General features: G+C 43.4%; 1 protein-coding gene across 1 annotated transcript; it reads left to right on the top strand.

Annotated features, from left to right (window-relative positions):
* Window positions 1–629: 629 nt before the first annotated feature.
* On the top strand, window positions 630–3921 carry LOC143158882 (heat shock transcription factor, Y-linked-like). The gene is given in 3 exon segments (XM_076335335.1): window positions 630–657; window positions 2293–2604; window positions 3263–3921. Coding segments are annotated over 3 exon segments (999 nt in total).
* The last annotated feature ends 11053 nt before the right edge of the window (window positions 3922–14974 follow it).

Below are 14974 nucleotides of genomic sequence, written 5' to 3' on the forward strand. Positions count from 1 at the left end.
GTCTTATACTGTACACCTAAATTAGAAATTCAGCTGTCTCTGGGATAGGAACTGACCAAGTTCTCTCTTTCAGAATTCAGTTCAAAATCCCTTCAGGCACTGTCTCCAAGGAAGTACTTTTTTCCACATTTCCTATTTTCACTTGTACTATTCAAAAATTGAAAGCAAGGATTTACATACAAGGTGCTAAATAATCTACTGAATTCAAATCAGTTTCCACTGGGTAGATATATTTTTCCATCCACGTTTAAGGTAAGCATACCGGACAGCCTTTCTTTTTAACAAGCTGTTGTGATGTAAACAGGATGAATGAATAGGTAACTCTGCAGCTGCAAGTGGAAGAGCTCCAAGCATTTGGCAGCGGTGAGGCCAGTCCTCCCCACAGCACAAGTCAGAAAATGGAGGGCAAAAGCAGAGACAGTGCGATGCCCAAGGCAATGCAGGGAAGCAGTAGCAGAGAGAGCAATAAGGGCTCTTTTGCCCGCCAGCCCACGCCAGAATCACTCTTGGGTCTTGGGACTGCACTGACAGCCTTGGCTCTGTATTTTTAGAGAGGGATGGAGTTAAATAGCTAATAATAGCTAAAGACTTTTTCCTCATTCCTGTTTTCATATGGTCACGTTTGCATGATGAACTTTAGTAAAGCCAATACATCAGGTATGCTAGTTCGTGCTAGCAGCTGTTCTTTCGACACAGTTACTGTATTAGCTCTTGTAGTAGCTGTTACAAGCTTGTTGCAGCTGCCTCTGCTCAGCTTGGCCCAGCCACAGTTTCTCAGACCACATGGACAGCCTTTGTTTTCCATCGTATCTTCTCCCTGCAGGTCAATTCCAAAGTCCACCTTCAGTGGAGACCCTTCTCGCTCTGCCCAAACTCCCAGCTTTTATCACCTGTGCCCATACTATTCCAGTGCTTCTCGGGCTCACGCTTATTGTCCTCATGTTTATTGTCCTCACACTTCTGCCAGTGTTTCATAAAACTCCCAGGGCCGGATCCAAATGCTGAAGGGAAGAGAATCACTGACTCCTACAGGTGCTCAATCAAATCTTTCCTTTACTGAAAAACATGCAGTCCTGCAGAGAGGGTTGAATTTAAAAGCTTGATAGAGCATCATTCGTTTTGCTGGTTTGGTTTCTGAAGGGTAAATATCAAATAAAAGTATAGGAAGTCAACCCAAGAAAGGGCTGGGATGCATAGCTCCTCTTTATTTTGTTTGCAAAATATACTTAGGTAGCCTTTTACTTACAGTTTGTCCTATGGAGCAGCCACTGAGACACTGCTGAGAGCTGAGAGCATCACCTCAGTACATGGACAGCCCATTACAGAAGCAGTGCTACTGAAACCACAGGGCGTGGGTTATTCTACAGAAGAAACGAGGAGGCACTGGGAACAGATTTCTGCTTCCTTTTAGCAGCACTGCTCACCTGGAGAACCCACAGGTAAATAAAGGAGGCCAGAAGGGAGCTAGTCAGGGCACCGCATGGAGAAGGGCAAGTCATGCCTAGAGGAGGAGCAGCCCCACAAGCACAGCAGTCGGGCAATGGCTGCAGCCCCAGCCCTGCTGATCAAAACTTTTTGCTCAGGTGGTGAAGCAGGAGCTTCACCATAAGAACAAAGAAGGTACAGACATTTCTGCGTGGGTGAAAGGTGCCCAACTGAAAAACTTCAAGTTTGGGGCATTGCTACTCCTACCACTGCAGCCTTCCCTCTTCCTCCTGGGGGACCAACTCCCAGAGGCAACTGGACGCAGTGCTGGCTTTTCAGGACTTACGAAATGCAAATACAGTTTTATTTACTTCCTGACCCTTGGCTCAAAACATCTGCAGCTCTATAAATGAAAAGCAACCACTGCTATTTAGCAACTTCTTCTGCCCCTGCTTCATTTTGCCAGGAGACGGAGGCCATGCTGTGATGTGATCGTGACGCACCACGGGTGTTGTGTGACCTTTGAGAATTTTCAGTTGGGCTCCCCAGGCAGCTGGCACCATTGCTCTTCATCTTGCATCTTGTCTAGCAGGACGAAACCTGGATGGTCAGGTAAATGGCTACAGCTTGGAAATTTTAGTCAAACCGAGAAAAAAAATTGAAAATGGAGCCTTCTTCATCAGAAACATCTTGGGTTTCTGTTCTGGATGAGACAGTGAGTCGCCATTCTCAAATTCTCCTGTCCCTCCAGTATGTGATAGAAGAGCCGCTGGTGATGCTCCCTTTGTATGTCTACTAGAAGAAAAAGCTGATCAAGTTTTGCCTGATGAACCCTGGGCCATGAGCGTAGATGCTAATTTTTTGTAGGAGAGCTCTGGCAAAGCTTTTCATCCCCCTTCTTCCTGAAGAAACTCTGGAAAATTGTTGGAAGCAATTGGTTTCAGTCAATTTGGTGGGGTGATGCTGGAAACTGCGTAGTGGTTGCTGAAAGATTCTTCAAAAAGGAAGTGCTGGGAAGGAGAGGGCCTCTGCAAATTTTTGAAACTGAGTCCATGAAAACGTTTACTCGTCAGCTTAATCTTCATGGATTCAGCAAAATGGAAGGAGATTCTCCAGTATCTGCCTCCCCTGATGAACTTCACGCACTAGCAGCAGCAGGTTCTGCTTTTGGCAACATACATCAGTCCCTCTGCATGTGAAATAACTCTCACGATATTCTGGTGAGATAGATTTATGTTCATATACAGTAAGCCTTTACAAGGTAGGAGATGAGGATGGTAGTGAATGTCCGGATTTTGTCTCTCCGGTTGTTCTCAGCAATTCTTGACATGGTATTTCTGAGGAGCAGAAATGCTGAAAAAATAGGTTTTGTTTTTTTCTGGTTACTTTGAGCCCAGGAAACGGAAAGATAGTCTCATCATATTGTGCTTTTTTTGTACTTGCTCTGATCTTGCCTTACCAAAAATTTAAATTTTCTTGTGGCATCTGCTGAATGCTGACAAGATACATGTCAGCATCGTATTATTACCTACACATTCATTCCACATTGAAGTGGCTGAAAACCACCGATATGTGGTTTTTACATCCATTTTTATGCTTTGGAAAATTCTACACTTCTCTGCTCCCAAATGACAAAAACACAAGGGGGGTTATGACTTAACAGAAGTGTATTATAACATTTTATTCAGCCTCAACTTTAGGTTTAAAATGTCCCTAAGAGGCCTTTTTAATATCCACCTTTTTCTTTTTTGAATCAAATGCTTAGTTATCATAGCTTTGTCTTTCTCAGTCTGGAAATTATGGCAACTAACTCCTCTCCTTTGCATTTTTTAGTTACTCTTCTATTATAACCCTTATTATTTCAAGAGAGATTATCCCCACCTGCTATGAACCTGTAAGCAAAGTGCTGGTGTAAAAAACACAGCACCAGCTGCATTCTCACTGGACCTGGATTTGAAGGAAGGCTACCTGAGAAGAAGCCCAGACATTCAGCCTGTGGTAGGAGCTGCTTTTGCAGAGGAGAACAATCCCTTTGCATCAGCTCCACAGGAGGACACCCAGATACCTGCACTCAGCAACTCCACACCTACCGAGCCACGTGTGGAAGCAACAACACAGACTGGAAGTGCCTGTACATCCCTATCACCACAACTCCGCAGCCACACCGTGGTTGGTGTCCAGGATGCAGCTTCTGCTCCATCTGATGCTTCACCACACCCCGTTCTACCTCCTGTACCAAACAGTCCTTTTACACTAGGGCTGGGGCTTCCCGCCTTTCCATTTGGGCATCCATATTCAGCAGCTATGCAGGCTCCCTGGGCGAGCCTGCTTCCCTTCTGGGACCCACGGCTTTTAATGTCCACGCTGGCAGCAGCCGCTGCTGTTGCTACGCCAAGGCCACCACATTGCCAAGCTCCAGCACACCCTCATTGCCCTACTTGCACCTGCCATCCAAACAGTGCAGCTGCAGGCAACGGGGTTGGACCCCAACACTAGAGGCAGCACAGATGCTAGGTACCAAGCAAACAGAATGTCACAGAGCTAGAAGTAGATTACTATAGAAATAAATAACAATAAAGTGTTTGTGTTCTCAATAATAAATCTTTTCCAGTTGTCTTGTCCTGTCTCTACAGTCTCACAGTTACTGTCTCTACACCCCGGGGGGTGTTGCCTGAAGGGAGGTGAACTGGTTTGCTCCAGCACAGGGAAGACAAAGGCCTCAGGCACTAGTGGTGCGCTCAGCAAAACCCAGCAAAAGGGCAGCACCCTCAGGTCAGACTAGGGGAGAGGGGCTGCAGGGAACAGACTTGGGGTTCTCCTGCCCATCCCATTTTACATATAGGCATAATGACAGCATTGCAGCTGGCAAAGTTGCACAACTGTCCTACAGGAGTCACACACGGTCCCTTCTGTCTCCATCATGAGTGGTTATGCTTTTGCAGCAGGCTGGAAATGAGTAGAGCCCAGCGCTCAGTGACCACTGGATGCTCAGCACTGGCATCGATCAGTGACCCTGGGATTCGCAGGAACGAGTACTATCAGCAAGCAATTCCCTTTCCCTTCCTTCCCTCCCTCCACTCCCCCCCTTCCTTCCTTCCCTCCTTCCTTCTCTCCTTCCCTCCTTCCTTCCCTTCTTCTCTCCCTCCTTCCCTCCCTCCTCTTTCTCTCTCTCCTTTTGAATAACAGCTCATATTATGGTTTATCGCCATATAACATTGCTGACTATCAGGAAATGTTTGGAAACCAAGGAAAACAGAGACCCTGTGACAAAACTCAAGTGAACAAGCCTGATGCAAGATGCATCAGGCCTCCAATGGCTTCAAAGGCACTCAGCACTCATCAGCATGAGCACCACAGTGAGCTCAGCATCAAACGGGATGGACCCTGAGTTAGGATGACAAGGAGAGGTAGAAGTACAGAAGAACATTAGAAAAGATGAAGAAAGAGGCATTACTTTCTGGGATGAGATGGGCAATGCAACCATGTAGGTATTTGTTTAGAGCTCCATCTCGCAATATGATCCCTATTCAGAAGTCTGATGTGTTTTCTCAAGACTTCTGGCAGAAATTGGACTGCAGACCTCCAAAAAAGTCTTGGTTTTGAAGCAGGCAGAGTTAAAGGTTTTTGGATGATCCATTTTTTGTTCCATCTGCTGTTCTTTCTTTCTCTTTTTAGCTCTTCTTTCTCCTTTGGTGGGGATTGGTCAGCTCACATGCTGTTTAGAGTCAATTTTACAATTTGCAGACACTAATGGAGGTGTTTGGGTTCATTGCTGTGTATGTTCAAGTAGCTATTCTTTATGATTCAATTTTTCTTCCATGAGTCAACTTACGCTTGTTTCAGACTTCACGAGAAATATTTTACAGCAAAAAGCCTCCCAACACTATAAACTAAAATTTAGATCAAAGTCTTTGGTACAACCCTTGAACATAAGTTTTATTTCATATTTCTTTATAATAAATAAAGGAGAAGTCCTTCTGGAAAAGTCCCCAGGAGGCTGGTATCATTGGTATGCTTTTTCCACTCTATTACAGATTTCAACAGAAGATTACATCCTATTTATAGGAGTCCATTGGGTAGTTCAAATAAAAGAATAAGAGATGCTGACAACTGGCCTCTTTCAGCACATGCTTAGAATGATTAACCGTCCATCAACTTTGCAGTGTAGTTTGGCTGAACCAAAAATTACGTTAATGTGTTAACATCGAAAGGAACTATTTCAGCATGTCAGAAATGTATTGGCTTTACAATGAGATCAAAGCACAAGACAAAACAGATCACAACATCAGGCAAGGTTCCTCCCTTTGACTAAATCTGGTGGATGCAGAACAGCTTTGAGAAGACGCTTCTGTGAGAAATGGGAAATGTAGGTCAGATCCCCTCAGATGGAGAGGATGTTCAGATCTGGGTTTTACACTGCCTACATGAGTGCTTGTGCTTGCAGAAGAGGTGGCCACTACCATCAGCAATTTTATAATGTTAGCCTGCTATTTAACTTGTTTTCACTATAAGTATTTTAAGAGGGAAAGATTTCATTTTGGGTTGAATAAAGTATGTTCCACAACTCAGAGCAACATTTTACAGTTTTTCTTGTGAACGCAAATAAAACCCAGATATCTCTACTATGGATCAGTTCAAACTGATTTCAGCCCAACTCTGATTTATTTGGCTCAGCCACCAAACTGAAAATTTATTCAAATGACCTTAAGAGTCTGAACCTCATTGACATAAGTGAAAAACCCACGTATATAATAAGCAGGAGTTTCTCCGTCCGAGACTTTACTCTCTAAGGAACAAGTCAGGCCTCGGAAAGGTTCCTATCTCTGTGTTGTATGAACATTTAGGCAGTTCGTGCAGGAACTGGGAAGCCAGCCTGGACGACCAGTATCCTAAATCAGTGCCGAAGTTACAAGCTCTTCTCTCGTTGCTGCTCAAATCTCCCACTTCCTTTCCGCAGCAAAACTACTCTGGTTCTAGTGGTTAAAGGCTCTCCTCGCTATCAGAAGAGCTAGCTTCCTTATTCCCTTAGTGTGCACAAGGTAACTCTTCAGAGACCATTAGACACATTAGCTCAGCACGGAGATTAGAATCAAACAGAGGTTCTGTGTTCAGATATAACCTCTACAGTGGGAACAAGTTCATCTTTTCAAGGTCTAGGGAAACTCATCTGCCATCACCTGCTGAGTGCATCTGCTGTGGCATTGACTGTTTTAACTACAGATCAGGATCTGAAGGCTAGACTTGATTCAGCATTCACAAGGAATCTTCCCTGAATAAGCAGAGTAGGCTTTGAGCTTATAAAAAGTGTCACACTGCCCTTCTGAGACAAGAAATTACTTTAAGAGGTGAAATGATTTAAGATAGCTGCACTGGGTAGAAGAATGAAATGAATCTGATGTTGTTATGGAACCTCCTGTATAAATGTTGAAATAAACAGCAGTGTGAAAAGCTCTGAGAAAGACCCAGGAGACAGAAATGTAGTTTAAGGAGGAAAGCAGAGGTGGGTGAGAAATGATCTAAGTGTTGGCATTGTGTGCAGTACAGCGGGCACTGCTCATCTTCATTAACGACGTAGCACTTTGCTACCCCCTCCCTGGAGGGGGTGCCTCAAGGCACTTCTCACTCAGGGTCATTATCATCTTTCTCATGCAGACGGGAAAACTAAGGCAGGGAGAGGTAAAGACCAACATTTTCAAAACTGGCCAGTGATTGCTGGTGTCTCTATTTCTGCATGTCTAAAAGGAACCCAGTCTGGACTGAGCCATGACTTTCATGAACCTAATGACCTTCATGAAGTGTGGAATATTGTCTGCTCAGCACGTATAAAAATGAGGCCCAAAGTGTCTCAAATGCAGCATTTGAAATGAGTACATGGGAAATGTTGGTCTTTCGTATGCTACTCTTGCTCATACAGAAAGTCACCACCATTACTGTTTCCTTTTCTAAACTACAGTGAAGGCATCTTTCTTCTTTTTAAGTAATACATCTGATTCTGACATTACTTATCACAGCTTTTGTATTCGCATTTGAATACAAGCTGTAAATCGGCCACAAATAACATGGAGGTATCTGTGGAGTTGCATTTGCTTTTTCCTGACATTTGTATGAATAAACTCATCTGACTTGATAGGGAAGATGAGGAAACTGCATCTTCCCTACATGTCATGAAGAACTGTAAATTTTTCTTTTGGATATGGGTATTGCAGCTCCCCTGACAGCACTACACCCACCCTCTGTCTTGCCGAGTTTTATGCTGCCTTTAGTGACAGGACAGATGCTGGAATTGAACCGCTTGGTGTCGGTCCGGCGGTGTCCACAGGGCGGTGGTATTCTTTTACCGAGGATTTCAAGCACGGAAAAGCTCCTGACTGAACCAAGCAGAAGCCAAGCGGATTGCCTGCCCCAGGGCTAGATTTTCACAGGGCTGCTTTGCAGACGGCCAATGTCAGGGAATTCAGACTGCATCACTGAGAACTGATCCAAATTGTGGTGCAACACCTCCCTTTGCTCAGGTGCTCACATCAGCTTTATCACAGTGCATAGTCTTTTCTGCTATTTTCCCCTCCTCCTTATGTTAGGACCACATTGTTTCTATTTGTGCAAATATCCAGTTCCTCATGTGGATTTAGGAAAAAGTAAGTACACCTCCACAGATACCACAGACATTTTGGAAAACCTGTAGCTTGTATTCAAATGAATGTCTGTGATTTTTATTTATTTGCAATATCCTCTCCTCTGTAATTCTCTGTTGGGTAATGACTTTCTGCCAGGCTAACGTCACCTTGACAATGTCAGATCTACGTGCCGTTCTCTTTTATTCCTCTCTCCTTGACTATTGTCTATTGTTATGTGAGCTGTTAAATAGCAGCTGTACTTCAACCCAGCCCTGCCTGAAATGATCTCCAGGCTCTACCTGGGCTTTGAGAGACAAATACAGACAGGGTCAAATGGATAGAGCTTATCCACCACCAACAGTCAACTCTGTACCGTCTGAGAGAGTTGCAGTATGACTGTGTTTCATGAAGACCGTTTTTGACCAAGGATGAGTGTCACCCATAATGCCTGCAAAATTTTGCTGCTCTGGAAACACATATTACTGTTATATGAAAACATCTGTGAGATGTATGGGAACACCAAGGTGATTTGGGTGAAATATGGCAACGGAATGGAAAAAGGCAAGCTTAACTGCTGACGAAAAATTACAGGTGAGGAGGATGATTCATTAGCAAAGTGCAAGACCTTGCAGAATTTAAAAACAATTAACTTCTGAAATTCTTCTTGAAGCAATTGATGCTTGTTAGATGGGGAAGAGGGGGGGGAAGTTATAAAGAAGAAGATGAGGAGGTACTAGTTACTGTTATTTCCTTAATCTGAGATCGATGCTTGAACCTCCCTGATGCATAAAAGAAATCTTTTGTTCGTTTCTTCAACTTACTTACAGTTTCATTGTACAAGAGGAAAAATAAAGCCTCAAGGTTTTGAAAAGCCACAGTGGTTTAACTGTAGATTTGCCTTAAAACTGCTTTGTTTGATCAGTAGAAAATCCCTGTATGAACTCTCTTATTTCATTGATCTTAAAATGTAATAAACTCTTCAGTTACTGCATAACTGAAAACCAAACTGGCTTGAACTAGTTTAACTAAGTTGGTTCAAAACCTAATTTAAGGCTTGATTAAATGGTGTTAATGCAAAGTTAAATAAACTAAGTGCCAGTAAAGGCTATTTTAGGAATCGCCACTCCTGCTGAAGGGGAAGGGGTTTAAAACAAACATTTAATTTACTTTGAAAGTTAGTAAGATAAACTATTCTAAGTGCTTCTGTGCAGAGAAGCTTGCAGAAATATGACAATGGGTTATTTGGAAAACTGCTGCTTAACATGAGTACGAGTGAAGTTCAGAAACAGAAAGCAATTAAGCCTTGCTCTTTTTAACAAAAATCGAAATAGGACACTCTTCCCCTTACCCCTTAGGGGAGTGAAAAATATATCTTTGCCTACATTCTCTCAGACTTCTTGCCATTGCTGCTACAGTTGTAGCTCCAGCAATGGGAACACTGAAATGGGAAATTTCAACACAGTTGAAAGGGGAATACAGCTGTGCCAGCAGAGACAAGCTGGGCTGAATCTGAGTGCCTGAACAGTGTGGTGGAATCCAGCAAACAATGTGGCTTCAAAACAATTGTCCTGGTAGTGTCAGGAGTTTTGCAACACGAGACATTTCACAAATAAATTCTCCGCAGAGGGCTATAGGAGCACCTAAAGTATTTCGCAGGAATCTGATTACAATAAAATCCCCTCAGAGGATTATCACACAGTGTAACCGAGTTGAGACTGCAGATGTAGCTATGTCAAACCGCTAATCCCGCTACCAAGGCAATGTCCAAGCATAGGCGGCCTCTGCCCCCTAGTGTATATAGCAAGACTCTCTTTTATAGGTTGTGGAGGAGGGAACATCCTTGAAATACAGCTGGGGAAGGATTTTTTTGGATATTGATGTATAACTGACACTCCTTACCCACGTCTTCCCCACAATGACTACCAGCAGAAGGCGCAAGTAAATTATATAGGTTCATCCGCATAGTTTTGGGGAACGTCTTGTTTTGCCTGTCATGTGCATTTTTAGAAGATGTTAGACGTGTATTTTCCTTTTTCCCAGGACTGACCTCATTTCAGTTAAAGTCATTATTGATTTATCATTGACTTCAGGCAGAGCAGAGCAGTGTTAACCCGCAGTTTTCCAAGTCACATGAACAGGCCTGCTGACTTCTCAGAGCCTGGGATTGTCTGAAGGATTTGTCCCAAGATCTGGAAAGCCAAAGAGATACCAACAATTTTAAAGGCATAGTACTGCTTTTCAGGTCGGTGCCTTTGTCTCCTAAAGAGATATTTGATTCTTTAGCAAAACTGTACAAAACGTACTTAAGGAGGCAGGAGAAACTGTCTGAATGAGACAGTGGTCCAGAGGGCACCACGGCAGCAGGAGCTTTGCTCCTGCTCCTAGGCAGGCACAGGGCACTCCCATTGGAGCAGTCCTGCTCCTGCTCCATGGGCCTGCAAAGGACCTGTGCTTAAAAGCAAGACTTTGGTGGTATTGCATTGATTTGGATGCATCACCGATTGCTTTCTGACTGCACACTTAACCAGATTTGATTCCTGTTCCCCTCCCACCACCTTGGCCTTGTCTGTTTGATTCGGGTCTCACGTTTAGCTCATTTCTACACACATTAGAAAGCAGTCGTCTACACAGCTTCTGTGATGCTATAGACCCTGGAATGAATGGACCATGAGATGATCTCAGGTCTACACAATACCATGGGAGACACGTACTGAATGAACATTCACAGCACAACTGGTTAGCATCCCCTTACGATGGAGATGTGCTTCCAAGAGTCAGATCAATAGTCCACAGTCTAGGGGACTTTGGATCCGTATTTTATCTCTGTTTTAGGCAGAAGGATATACCATGCTATTCAGTACTGGAGCATAAGTCTAAACTGTCTGGTTGGATCTGAGGCTTCATGGATACACCAATGTGGGATCACTCTTTAAAAATCAACACAGAAGTATGACACCAATATATAATACCCATCCACAGGTGGCACTCCGTCATGAGCCCTGGCTGCGTGCTAAGTAATCTTATGAATGAGCAGATCTCCTTCAGTTATGAGAAAAAAGTTTACTTTGGTATTCAGTAATGACCTTTCCTTGAGGGACTGCAGATTTACAGAGTGGAATAAACTGAGCAAGACTCTTGGAAAGTACTGTCAATTCTAGCATAAAACCTCAGATATGCTGGGCCTGACCCTACTCATATCTTCTGTGTAAGCATAAGAGTTTTTAATGTTATTTCGACAGATGGTGTTGTGTCTGTTTCCACTCGAAAGTCAAGGGAGCATCTCAGTGTTTGAATTTGTGTCAGTAGTCCTGTTTCCGGGTATCACTTATACCTCCTAAAATAAAACAGTCCTTGGATATATTTGGAGGATTGTAACAGTTTATAACCAAAAACTCCCTGAGATCTCCTACTGTAAACATCTAGCTACTAAAATGGAGCACATTAGGGCAATTTGGACACGAGGAAAAACTTCTTTACTGAAGGAGTGGTTAAACATTGGAACAGGCTGCCCAGGGAAGTGGTTGAGTCCCCATCCCTGGAGGTATTTAAAAGACGTGTAGATGAGGCGCTTAGGGACATGGTTTAGTGGGCATGGTGGTGTTGGGTTGACAGTTGGACTCGATGATCTTAGACATCTTTTCCAACTTTAATGATTCTATGAATCCCACAGAACATCCCTATGTACTTCAGAACAACCACCAGCCTGGTGACAATTGCTTCTGGCGAGAGACACTGATTTCCCAAGTCAAAAAGCTGCGATGTGACTTGTCACATGATTTTCCTAGGAATGGGCATACTTTACATTATCTGTGAGAGATCCTTCAAGGAAATGACTTCACAGATCTGTATAAAGAACAGAAAAAAAGGCAGAAATATTTTTGATGGTCACATGAATACAGTGCGGGGCTTTGCTTAGAGTCTTTTAACTTGGTCTCAGGTCAGGTGCTTCTCATGTGATGCAGCTAGGAAAAAAACATGCGAAGGGACATTCTGACTGAAAGCTATGTGGTAGTAGCTCTCAAGGAAGGAGAGACCGAAACAACTCTTTGTCTTCCTATTACCCACTTTAGGGTACAGAAGAGGAACATTGAGTTAAGCTGGATTTTTGCCTCCGAAAACTACAAAGGAGGCAGGCAGAATACGCATTCTCAGAAAGACAGCTGGGTTTCATGTACCCATGGCCCCAGTGCCATCAGTTCTCGTGCTTTCATGAAGGTTGCAGTACATGTAATTTTTCTGAAAACCCTTTGTTAGGTTGCACAAGAGCTATACCTCTTTGCAGTCATCCACAGGGTGAAAGCAAAAGGGAGGATCCAGTGAGAACGTAGAAAGAAGCAAGGAATTTGTCTTTAAACTCCAGGCCAGAGACCTGACTAGGCGCCTGTGTAATTCATGTTAATTTTCTTTTCTCCCGGAGCCCTTCATACTCAAGAGCAGCATTTTTAAGAGAGAAAAAAAGCTGCAAGTTTAGCTTCTAAAGCTGCTGAAAAAGGCCAACTGGGCTTGTAAAACCAGTTCCCATCCCTTCAGCCCCTAGAAGAAGGAGACAAAGCTCACCCAGCAGTTAAGGAAGAAGGCTGTTAGTAAAGATGGGACAAGGCCCGAGCATGGCTTTTAGTCAACCTTTAGGTATTTACAGCCTCTGAAATCCACATGGCCATGCTGAATAGGGTATCTATTACCTGCTGTTGAATCAAAGAGGGCTTGCTTCCTAAGCAGCTGCCCAACTCAGGTGAACATCCACATGCCTTGATTTCTTAGGATTGCATGGAAGTCTCAGCCTTCATTTGAAAAAGGAAGTGGGAAACCCCCCCACTTCTCTCTCTGTGTTATTTGAGGGGAAAAATAGCAAAACAGATGTTAGCAATGAAAGTTTCCTGAGATTAAAAAAGCAGAAGGCAAATGAAAACCACTCAGTATTACTATTTAAAATGTCAGGATTTGCAGGAAAAGGGGAACCTGCATCAGAATTCTGGGGCACATGGCCTTGATAATACAACCAAATTATTTGCAAGTCCTGGGCATCTACTGAGATAAAGGTAAATACAGATATACCGCTGACTGGAACTGGCCAGAGGAAGGGCAGCGAAATGAACCTAGAATTCAGAAAAACAGCATAAAAAGGGAAGGGAAAGAGTGGGCAAGAAAAAGCATTAATTACCAAAGATTGCTGTGTCCATTCTATGGTAGAAACGGAGTGAGCTGAGGGAGGAAAGAATAAGGGAGACACTGATGGGTGTTAGTGAAAAATGGAGAAAGTTCACCCGTAAGAAAACACAGTTGCTCCCAACTCAGCAAATCACTCCATATGGATGAAATCTGCACACAGCTCCAGTGACTTTAACGGGCCTAAGAACAACTTACCTATTGCCTGCACAGATTTATAGCAGGCCAGGGGTTTCACTGGAATGCGCTTGTTGCTGGCTCAGTGATGACTCTGGGCAGGCTCAGATGGACCGGCCAGCTGCCAGCAAGGTGAAGAGCAGCACAGTTCAGACTGTCAATGCTTTGGCTTTGAAGATGTAAAATGTTTTAAAACAGATAAATATTTTTACTATTATCCCACATTTGTGTCAGATATGTAAGCTCCACATAAAAGTAAAGGGGTGTAAAACTACTGTCAGTTGTGGAAAATCTGAGTGCAACCAAAATTGCTTCTTCTAATATTAAACAAACTTGACAAGCAGCTGAGCATACAATGTGCAAAGGATTCAGTTCATCAGAGAAATTGCCATTTAAAAAAACCTCCAGCTGGATCAAGCACCCAGTGAAAAGGGACTCAACAGCTCAGCACAAAGACCCAGGGCAGACACAGCCTTTGAGAGAAACCTGTTACAAACAGCTCTGATGCTCTGCTAGTGAAGAACGCAGCCAAGCACACAGTTTATCAATTTTCCTAAACTGACTTTACCTTGGCAAAGGACAGCTGGTCATGCTTTGATAGGCACTTCTCTGGGGCTCTGAAGAATTTTACATGTAACTTATTCCTGTGTGCAAAGTGACTCAAAATAAGGATTACAGGTATAAGGAAGGTGCAGCACTTGTCACCAATATTGTGCAGGAAATTCGGGGAAAAGAATGTGATGGCCAACTTAGATTTGGAATCTGCAAAAAATTCCATTTTGTCCAATGATACATAGTGGGGCAGTTCACTTACTGCACCTCACACCCCTTCATTGCAATCTTACCCTTCATTCCTTTTGTATGCAAGATCATCACAGATGGCACAAAGCAGAGGAAGGTGAAGCTCTGCTGCAAATACTCCACGTGTCTGTGCCTGAGGTTATTCCTAAGCAACAACAGCAGCAGAGGGAATTTGCCGTGACTCCAGTTTGTGTCTCTGCCCCCACAGATGATGAGCAAGTGCTACAGAGCTGCCAGAATCTTAATTTCACTTAACTGTTGCTTGATAAAGCAATGGGAACAACAGAGGCACAGGAGTGGTTTAGTACGCTGACTAAAAAACAGTTTCACCTGTCTACAAGATTATCTTGCTTACTGTCATGCTAATTTTTTTTTTTAAACAAAAAGGCTTACACTCTGAAAATACAAACTTCTCACACCCATAGCAAATAATGTGAAAACATTTGTCATTTTCCTTTATTCATCCCTCTGATCTATAAACTGAGCAGAGGTCAGACACAACTCCAAAAGAACCATTCTTTGGCCATTTCCTCTGGTTTCTCTATTTACTCCTCCATGCTTCCCCCTTACCTTTTTATTTCAATAACGATCTGCACACTCGCATAGCTTTCCCATTTACTGAAGGCCGTTGACAAGCATTTGAATGCCTTACAAACACCGGTGGCTCAGTTAGTTACAGGGTCTGTAAAAATGTGAGTTATGGGTGTAAAGCCAGGCATCTTCAAGCAGTTAGTTTAAAATTGCCTTTCACCGGCATTATAAATTTCACCCGTCCAGCTGTGAGGATGCAG

Source organism: Aptenodytes patagonicus, chromosome 3 (genome assembly GCF_965638725.1).
Source record: "Aptenodytes patagonicus chromosome 3, bAptPat1.pri.cur, whole genome shotgun sequence".
NCBI classification, from domain to species: Eukaryota; Metazoa; Chordata; class Aves; order Sphenisciformes; family Spheniscidae; genus Aptenodytes; species Aptenodytes patagonicus.